Here is a 9,681-nt window from a genome sequence, read left to right on the forward strand (position 1 = left end):
AATCAATAATAAGAGATCCTTCAAATTTCCAAAGTACTTTCTGTGACTTTCTGTGTTTAATGCTGTGTGTCATCTCTGAGATTCCCTGCGGCCGTGTGTTCAATGCTTTGAATCATTGATTTGAATTTGCATTTATAAACACAGAGTAACAAAGGTACCACCTTGACTAACTGATTTTCTGCAAGAAACCCTGAGACTATCCATTTATGAGCAGTCAGTGGCCTGCCCTTCTGGCCCATCTAATGTTGCATCACTATTCAGTAAATATTGCCTTTTGCGAAGTTAGTCTTCTTGAAAATGTTTCCAAAATTACTTATTAAAATCTTACATTGACTTCTATTCAAAGTTAAGGTTTTTCCTTTTCCTGTAAAGTTACTATTTTGGGAGATATATGTCTTTAATTGGACAGTGACGATATGCTAGATAATTAAACATTTCTTGAGTGAGTCATTTCTCCTATTCCACAGACTTCAAATATTTCCTTGCTGGTTCACATAAGGATTTTTGTAGCTTGTATTTTGATTCTTCTGAGATCCCAAATTTTAAGTATTAATGTTTCTTCTGACCACTTCACTATTGTGCAGAAACTTCTTTACGGTGCTATAATCACATGGAATTGATTTTGATGTGTCCAGTGTTGAGATGGTTTTTCAAATAACCATCTATTTTAAGCATTGCTATTTTATGGAAAAAATCAACAACATCTGTGTATACACAATGAAGAACTGATTTGCTAAATCAGCAAACCGAAGTTGAGTAACCAACAGTTTTTTCAATCTGTACTGTATGGATATTTATGATTTGATTAATAGGTTTAATTTCTAATTTCAGGCTGCCTTCCTTTTGTCTTTCCATGAGGAGTTCCTGTGGAAGAATCTACTAATCGCTGTTTTAGCTGTGAGTTTCTCAGACTTTTTGTGCTTGCATTTCTTTGAGTCTAACAAATATTTCATGATTTCTTACCCTGAATATTTTAAATGCAGCCTTACCTCCAGTGCATTCTGCTGCTCTTCTTACTTCGCTGGTTAGAAATCCGATATGGAGGCCAGACCATGAAGAACGACCAGCTGTGCCGGTCAGGTTTTTAAACACATCTCTTAAATAGTATTTTTGTATCTATGCTCTACAAAGTAAACATAAACATTATTCAGTTTTTAAAGGGTTCTTTCATGCTATTTTAAGATGTGATTAAAATATGCTGGTATGAAAATCTGTAAAATGAATAGTAAAAAATCACAGCCATTATTTATGTGCATATTAAAATGGAATTTAGAAAATCTGTCAGCAGTCTAGATTTCTAAGAATGCATACTTACTGGTACAAGTATGAAAGAACAGTTGGTTGTCATGACATGGAAAATAAAAGTTTTGCCACCTTACTGTAGATATTTGATGTAATTGAGAAGTGGGTTCATACAGTTATTGGTTTGAATGTCTCCCACCTTTTAACTGATTAACTGATTTTTATTTATTTATTTATTTTAATTTTTAATGTTTAGGATCTCTTCTAAAGCCCAAGGGAAGGTGCAGCGAAACCCAGAGGAGAATGTTGATGAGGATGAGGATATTCTGGTAGAGAAGGCTAGAGTGAAGGAGGCCCTTACCTGTCAGTGCTGTGAAGAGGTAGAGAAATTTGACATTCAGTCCCGCACTTGGACTTAAATAATTGGGAAGAATCTGATTTCATGAAAACTAACTTTCTCTGATTTTATTTGCTGCTTCGCTAATCTCTAAGATCTTAAGTGGCAGTTTGAGTACTTGGCAATTTTTAAGTGTTAGACGTCTAGTTGTCTTTGCAGCTGTAATTATAGCCAGTACAGGTCTGGTTTGTGTTGTGTAACAGGCAAACCCTCATGCTGTCATAGGTCTTTCCCAGTGTTAATTCAGTAAATATATTGATTTTTTAAATACTTTGTACATTTGGCTTGCTTAATTACTGTAGACCATAAACAAGGATTGGTGATTGAAATGATTTTGCTTGTGGTATGTGCTCAGAAACCAGTGGTGGTTGTGAATAACTTGCGAAAGCAGTACACTGACAAAAAAGAAAGTTTCTCCATTGGTAAGAAAAGAAGAGTGGCTGCCAAGAACATTTCCTTCTGTGTGCGAAAAGGTACATGGCTCTAATCTTACTGCCTGCTCCATGCATAAGATATCCACCCCAGTTAAATATGTATTAACGCAATGTTACCTCTCTTGTGGCTCTTTTTCAGGTGAGGTCTTGGGGCTTCTAGGACCTAATGGAGCAGGGAAGAGCACAATCATGCACATGCTCTCAGGAGACACAATTCCAACTGCAGGACAAGTGTGTATTTTGTCAGCCTGTCATTTTCTATTGGTTTTAAACCAATTATCTAGCATTATCTAATGCTTTGTAAAAAACTGTATTGTTTTGACTTAGTGTTGCACTCATTACTTGCAGCACTTCGATACCGATCAGTAACCTAGAGTTACTGCATACAATACAACTGCAATATTTATAATTTATGTTAACATTTAACTTTATACAATTTTGCAGATTTTGATGGGTGATTATGGCACAGAGTTCAGGCCAGTGGACAGCCCACTTGAGCATGTAGGGTACTGCCCTCAAGTGAACTCCCTTTGGCCTAGGATCACGTTACAGGAGCACCTTAAGATCTATGCTGCCATAAAGGGTTTGCGCAGCAGTGATGTACCAAACATCATCAAACGGTACTTGATCTCTAATACCCCAGGTCCATGCAAGTGTTTGGTCATGATTAGAAAAAGAATGCTCTTCAAATTCTAAGAATATAGAAACATTTTTTTACTCTGAGACTTTTTGAAAAATGTTGAATTGTGAGATTAATCTGCACACAGAAAGAGAGACATATGGCTTTGTGTTCATCTGTTTTTAGAGTGGTAAATGCTTTGGAGCTGAAGGAGCATCTTCATAAACAGACTAAAAACTTGTCTGCAGGGCTCAAGAGAAAGGTGAACTAGACACTAACATTCAACACAACCGGTTGTGTTAAAAACATCTTTCAAGAAGAAGAATTTGTTTTTTGTTTATTTTGTTTATTGCAATACACACAAGAATCTATGATTTGTTATTTCTCTTGAACCTCTAACTGTGACGAGTACTGTGACATAAGCACATTTATCACTGTTACTTTTAATTGCATGTTTCTATTGTTTAGGAACTGAGGATACAGATTGTTGAAGTTTTGCAAATTAAAATTTCGCCCAATCTTGGCCTAATTGTGGGGGCAGCCTTGGCCTAATGGTTAGAGGACCGGGCTTGGTACTGGAAGGTTGCCAGTTTGATCCCCAGGACCAGCAGGAACATCCAGTACTGAAGTGCCCTTGAGAAAGGCACTGAACCCCCAAATGCTGTGTTCACAGCCACTTGTGTGTGTGTGTGTGTGTGTGTGTGTAACAGATGGGTTAAATGCGGAAGACACATTTCTTTGTACGTTGTACAATGACAATTATTTGCATATGGGCCCAGTGTACTCTATGGTGTATGGCATCAAATCAAAAATTAGTTGACATTTAACCAAGACACTAGAAATATTTTATTTGGAATTCTGTCGCCTAAAGGTTCTAGAGAATTAATAAATTGCTTATTATTTTATTACATTTTTTGAAATATCCAGAAAAGTATGTTTGTAGCTTTAATTTCCGTTTATGTGGTTTCTTTGCAGTTATGCTTTGCTATTAGCATGCTGGGGAACCCTCAGATTGTGCTTCTTGATGAGCCATCATCTGGCATGGACCCCAAATCTAAGCAGCGTATGTGGTAAGACAAATAAACTACAGATTTGATTAACACTGTTGCATCAGCATTATGATGGATATGGATACTGCAAGGGATACTACAGACTGTATCCCAAAGAGTTAATAAGCAAAAAAAAAACTGTTGTGCTAAGTCAGTTAATTTATTTATACCCATTTGTTGCAATGGAAATGCAATAATGCAAAATACAAGAAAGAAATGTAATAAATTGTGTTTAATATTGCAGAATAAAGTAACAAACAAAAATCAGCATTTTTCAAAGTTCAAAACCATTCATTAATTTTCTCTGACTGCTTCATAATGTTCAGGCTCACGGTTAATGCTATGTGAGTTGTGTATCAGAGCCTGCTATGTAATTATATCCCTGCTGTTTGATATAACATGGTACCACTGTCTGTTGTAACAGGAGAGCCATACGTGCGGCCTTTAAGAACAAACAGCGTGGTGCCATATTAACCACTCATTACATGGAGGAGGCAGAGGCTGTGTGTGACAGAGTGGCCATCATGGTCTCTGGCCAGCTACGGTTAGTTCAGCTATGATATAGTTTCTTAATCCACTGACTGATATTTAAAACTCCTTAAAAGGTTTGATGTATTGTCTCTGTTCGAGCGCTCTGCACCAGTGTTTATGTCACTAGTTCTTTTGTGTTTGAATGCAGTAAAGTCCTCAAAACATTTTGGAGTATCTAATGTAAAGTCTACTCAGAACATTAGAAGCTTATACTGCCTCAAATGAGAGAGAAACTCATTGCTGATACTCTTGATTTCAGGAGCAATGTTGAATGGTCTACAAACTTCCAGCCATATATTGTATCATTAATATTAATACATGTAAATGTTTAGTGACAATAGGGGTGTGATTTTGATGTCGATCTCTGCAGGTGCATTGGCTCCATCCAACACCTCAAGGCTAAGTATGGTCGAGGCTACAGTCTGGAGATTAAACTTCGAGAAGAGCTCACAGGGCTCCAGCAGGTGGCACTACTGCACAAGGAGATACTAAGAATCTTCCCTCATGCTGCACGACAAGAGAGGTTTGCATTTAGAACAACAGAGATGGATAAATAAATATCTGTTTGTTTCAGGCCTTCACTTACTTACACTTATGTTGCAGTTTTGCCACCTTGATGGTTTACAAGATACCAATGGAGGATGTAAAATCACTGGCCCAGGCTTTCTCTCGGTTAGAGAGTGGTATGTGCTCACGTTGATGTATTGTAATTGAAAAAAAATAGCATCAGTTACAACACAAAAGTGCACATGTTTAAGACAAAATTACTCACCTTTCTTTCATGTATTTGCTTTATTGACTGTATATATATTTCCTGTTTGTGCGCAGCTAAACAGAACTTCAACTTTGAAGAATATAATTTTTCGCAGTGCACCCTTGAACAGGTTTGTGATGTCTTCAGTAATACATCTATTATCTGTGTAGGATCATCTTTTTGGTAGTTTAGAAAGTAAGATGACCTTTCTGTTGTTTGGGTTCACATTGCTTAACGTGTGTGTGTGTGTGTGTGTGTGTATGTATATGTGTGTGTCTCACAGGTTTTCATGGAATTTGCTAAAGAACAGGAGAATGAAGAGGAGGAAGTTGGCTCTCTGAGCACCACCTTCCAGTGGAAGCGGCTCTGTCAGGATGGCCCAGCGTCCTTCAATCACACTGACAGCATTGTGCACCAGCTGTGAGCCCTTTTAGCTCTCTCAACCTCTTTCTTTCTCCCTCCATGTCTCACTCCCTCCTTTTTGTACATGTGCCACTCACTTTACTCAAGAAGAGTGCCCCCTTATGAGGTGCACATTGATGAGGGGTGTAGGGCCATGGAGTTTGCACAGGCACTGACATAGCCAGCATGATGGCATAGTGTTTCTCCCAGCTGCCGTACATACTCGCATTATGTGTGTTTTTTTTTTTTTGAGGGATTATTTTATTATTACAATTCTCACACAGTAGACTGCACTATCTATGAATTACTCTGTTTGTCATACACTGGCCTTGGTGAACAGGTTTGAACTGTGTTCACCCATGTCTCAGTCTTACCTTCCTGCTGTTGTGATACAATGTGTTTAATCAATAACATAGGATATGGGGGAAAAAATTGATATGCCATCAGGAATCATGATGGAACCAAAGCAGTGTATCCACGGCCTAACCACTCCAATATGTGCTTGCATCAATGCTGAAAAGGTGCTTTTGATGTCTGTAGCATGAGCTCTTTTTGTTAGATCTGCTGTATTTAGGTGTGTAACAAAATAACGAAGTCTATATTTTGCATGTGCTTGAACCTTGAACAAGCACAGGGAGCTGCTGAGTGAGGAACTTTGTTCCAGCTGCGTTGATCAGCCTTGAAGGTGGTGTTTTTACGGGCCTCGTCAGAGTACCACAGCGCATCTGTTGAGATATACCAGCATGTGGAGACACTCTGCTTCACAACCCCACCAATGTTGCCCTGCCACCAAGGCATGCTGAGCATCCTCTGTCTGTGCTGCAGCAGGGGAACTCTTGGACTCAAACACCAGCACGTTTCAGGCCCCACAGACTATGTCCAGCTCTCCAAAGACTGAGGCCTGATGACCTGTACAGACTAGTAGAATATAGGGTGTCAATAACAAGAGAAAAATCTACACAAATTATAGATTTTTTTTTTTTTTTTTGGTCAATGTCTTTATCCTTATTCCTCTTTTTTCCTTATGTTACTTGTCCAGTGGCCTTCTTCTGGGGGATATTAAGTGTCTAAAATGATTGGGACAGTAGTTTGAGAATGTAGTTCCCATACACTCTGCTCAGACGCATGTAGCAGCACTCCAAATCTATCAGAAACGTAAGCAAGGCCTTGAGGCGCTGCGGAAGACTTTGAAGTGAGAGGACTCTTTTCCGCTCCCATTTTAATTATTTAAAAGGTGATTACTTGTGAGTGAGGCCTTGATGATACACATGATGGTAATATGATGCCGTTTTGTTCATAAGCGCTATGTGAGAAAAATGTTTTATCATTCTGTTGTAGCAGAGGTAAAGTTCCTAAAGCTTTACGGTGGAATAGTTACTTTTTAATGCGGGTCTGACGTGCATCATTTTTTAATTTTCCATTAATTTATTTTTTTGGAAGAGTTTCCTGATTGAAATCAGCATTTCTTTTGGTTAGAGTCTTTGGCACATTCCACGCAACACTACAAATAATCTGTGAAGCTATGGCAACGAGTGACATTTAATCACCTTTGTAATTCACCAACTGTTGTTCAGAAAAAGAACAAGAAATAGATTAAGCTCCAGTTTGCTATTCCAAATCCACATTATTGTGGTAAACGTAATAATTTATTACACTACATAAAATTACTCACTACAATATATAATTCTTAACATAATTCTTTTACACAATGTCGTCCATTTTGTTTTTTGTGCATTGACTTAGTTGTTGGTAAATGTTCTCACTCTCTGTCTCAGTTCCTCCAGGTGTTTTGCTAAAGCAGAGCTCTCAGTTTTCACATAAGCGCTTAAGTCATTGTATTATACTTAATTTTGTAAGTGTTTGGAAAGCATCACTCGTTTTTATCACTTTTAACATGAATTAGCTGAGATACAATGCAGATTAATGTTGAACCAATATTTGACATTCATTCCTGGAATGGTTGGGAAGTTAGATGACCCTGATAGACTCTTGCAACTTAATTGGCCTGAATGAGCTTTTAACTATTAAATTGTACCTCAGCAGAGCAAGTGTGCCCTGTCGCACTTTGAATCTGGTCAAAAAATGGGTTTGTTTAGCCAGCTGCGTTCTGAAACAAGGTGCTGCTTAAAGATGCAGCGGGCTAACCTGTCTGGGAAAATAACATTGGTAGTTTTCAGGGTGATTTGGCTAGGTTTTTGTAAATATTTGATGATTTTTCTCTTTACTACGCACTAACAGCAAAAGGGGTTTAGATTGAATGTTAAAGAAGGGAATTAGAAACAGGTTGCTTGAATCAGTCCTCAGAAAATTGTAATCTGTGTTGAGATGGTGTGTTGTGTTGAATTTTGTATGTCTGTATACTCTAGTTGTATTACATTTGATTTTGGAGGGCTTGTAAAATATTTATACCTAAAATATTTACACTTGACTAAATCCAGCTGCTCACTACAGACATTTGTCATTGGGCATTTAGATTTAGTTTCTAACGTTTTAATGTGTTGTTCTACCTAATTTGAGAGTAGTGCTTTTCTTTATGAATTGATAAGGTGCAGGGGACTGGCAAGTTGCTATTTTTACTAAATGAGCTTTATTTTTGCACATATGTAGCCTCTTATTCTGGTACGGTACAACATCTCTGTGGATTTGGTTTTCCTTTCTTAAATTTGGGTTGGGTTTGGGGTATTTTCATCGAAATCTATCTTTAAACGAGACATTAATTTCTTCCAAAGTGCAATATATAAACCTTTTGTGTCTGTGTGGTCACTGCTTTCTGTAAATGATGTGTCATGGCTAACTGCAATATTGATGTTGTCTCTAGTGAACTCAGAATTGTCTTGCAGTAAAATGTAGCCACTACTATGTAACCTGGTAGAATGCTTTTGCTTTGCACTTTTGTCAGTTAGCTCAATCCTGGAAAAGGGAATAACTAAAACAATAGTTGGGATAATCCATGATGGTTCAGGTGTCTGGTTTATTTTATTGCGATGATTGCACAGCGATCAGACTTGATTAGCCCTTTAGTTTCAGCTCTCAGATTCAGCGATGCCCCACTGATCTACATATTTGGATATTATTAAATAAAGCTAAGTACTCACTTTATTTTTAAAAATACATGTTTAATTGCTTCTGAAAATCAAATAAACATTTTTTTCCCAGTTGTTTTGCTGTAATATGCAATCTTTTTTAGAAAGCGTGCACTTTTTCTAGGAACAATTGTTGTGCCACGTAACCTGATGTGCTTGTTAAACATTTTTGTGATTGTTTACACACACACACACACACACACACACACACTTCAATCCTTGTTTGAAAAGTCCATCTATGTACAGCATTTACCCCAGAAGATTTAAATAAAGAAATGTATGAAAACTACTTGGCTTTATCCCCTCTCATTTCTTCTCAATGTATCTAAAGGTCATGGGAGAGAAAAATGCTGAAATCTTCCTCCGTCTGGTCTTGTCTAATTGCAGAACTAAAGAATGGCTGCATTTCCCAAAGCAGGAGCAATAAAGGAGATGTCCATTCTAAGGCAGAAATGGGCAACCCATGGCAACGTGCAGCTCAGTCACAGAAAAAAGCAAGCTTATGTAAATCATACATTACTCTGAACCATTAGCTAGCCAGTGTACACTACAAGGCCTTTTACGCTAGTTGTATGTAAGAAAGGGTTGGTGTAATTGTGACTGTGAACGAAGGAGAAGAACATATACAGTCCCTTGTGTCAGGCAAAGAGAACATTTCAAAAATTGAGTTCAAATCTTACAAATCCTTCATTGCCTTTTATTTTTATTGAACAACATCTAAAAAAACAATATGCTGAAGTTAAAATAAAAATAATATAAAAATATAAATCAGTTAATTGTGATCCACAATTCATGGCTAAAACTTTATTTTCCAGTGTAATTTCCTAAACAGATTTTTTTTTTTTTTTCATATTGCTTCACTTTTTTTTTTTCATTTTACACTCAAACAATATATATCAACATTCAGTCATTATCTGTAACCTCTTATCCAGGGTCCAGAGCCTACCTGGAATCATTAGGCACAAGGTGGGAATACACCCTGGAGGGGGCACCAGTCCTTGACTGAGCAACACATACATTCACTCCTACGGACACTTTGGAGTCACCAATCCACCTACCAATGTGTGTTTTTGGACTGTGGGAGGAAACCGGAGTACCCGGAGGAAACCCACGTGGATAAAGGGAGAACACACCAACTCACAGACAGTCACCCGGAGCAGGACTCGAACC

General features: G+C 37.7%; 1 protein-coding gene across 1 annotated transcript in view; it reads left to right on the forward strand.

The window, feature by feature from the left end:
* abca5 (ATP-binding cassette, sub-family A (ABC1), member 5) overlaps nucleotides 1-8,788 on the forward strand; it is a 30,697-nt gene extending 21,909 nt beyond the window's left edge. The window contains exons 27-39 of the mRNA XM_066663666.1: nucleotides 832-897; nucleotides 984-1,075; nucleotides 1,499-1,622; nucleotides 1,995-2,112; nucleotides 2,213-2,304; nucleotides 2,518-2,693; nucleotides 2,879-2,954; nucleotides 3,668-3,762; nucleotides 4,166-4,285; nucleotides 4,643-4,795; nucleotides 4,876-4,955; nucleotides 5,101-5,156; nucleotides 5,310-8,788. Coding sequence (XP_066519763.1) covers nucleotides 832-897; nucleotides 984-1,075; nucleotides 1,499-1,622; nucleotides 1,995-2,112; nucleotides 2,213-2,304; nucleotides 2,518-2,693; nucleotides 2,879-2,954; nucleotides 3,668-3,762; nucleotides 4,166-4,285; nucleotides 4,643-4,795; nucleotides 4,876-4,955; nucleotides 5,101-5,156; nucleotides 5,310-5,450 — 1,389 coding nt within the window. The 3' untranslated portion in view covers nucleotides 5,451-8,788. The remainder of the gene's footprint in view (nucleotides 1-831; nucleotides 898-983; nucleotides 1,076-1,498; nucleotides 1,623-1,994; nucleotides 2,113-2,212; nucleotides 2,305-2,517; nucleotides 2,694-2,878; nucleotides 2,955-3,667; nucleotides 3,763-4,165; nucleotides 4,286-4,642; nucleotides 4,796-4,875; nucleotides 4,956-5,100; nucleotides 5,157-5,309) is intronic.
* The last annotated feature ends 893 nt before the right edge of the window (nucleotides 8,789-9,681 follow it).

Source organism: Hoplias malabaricus, chromosome 3 (assembly GCF_029633855.1).
Source record: "Hoplias malabaricus isolate fHopMal1 chromosome 3, fHopMal1.hap1, whole genome shotgun sequence".
Taxonomy (NCBI): Eukaryota; Metazoa; Chordata; class Actinopteri; order Characiformes; family Erythrinidae; genus Hoplias; species Hoplias malabaricus.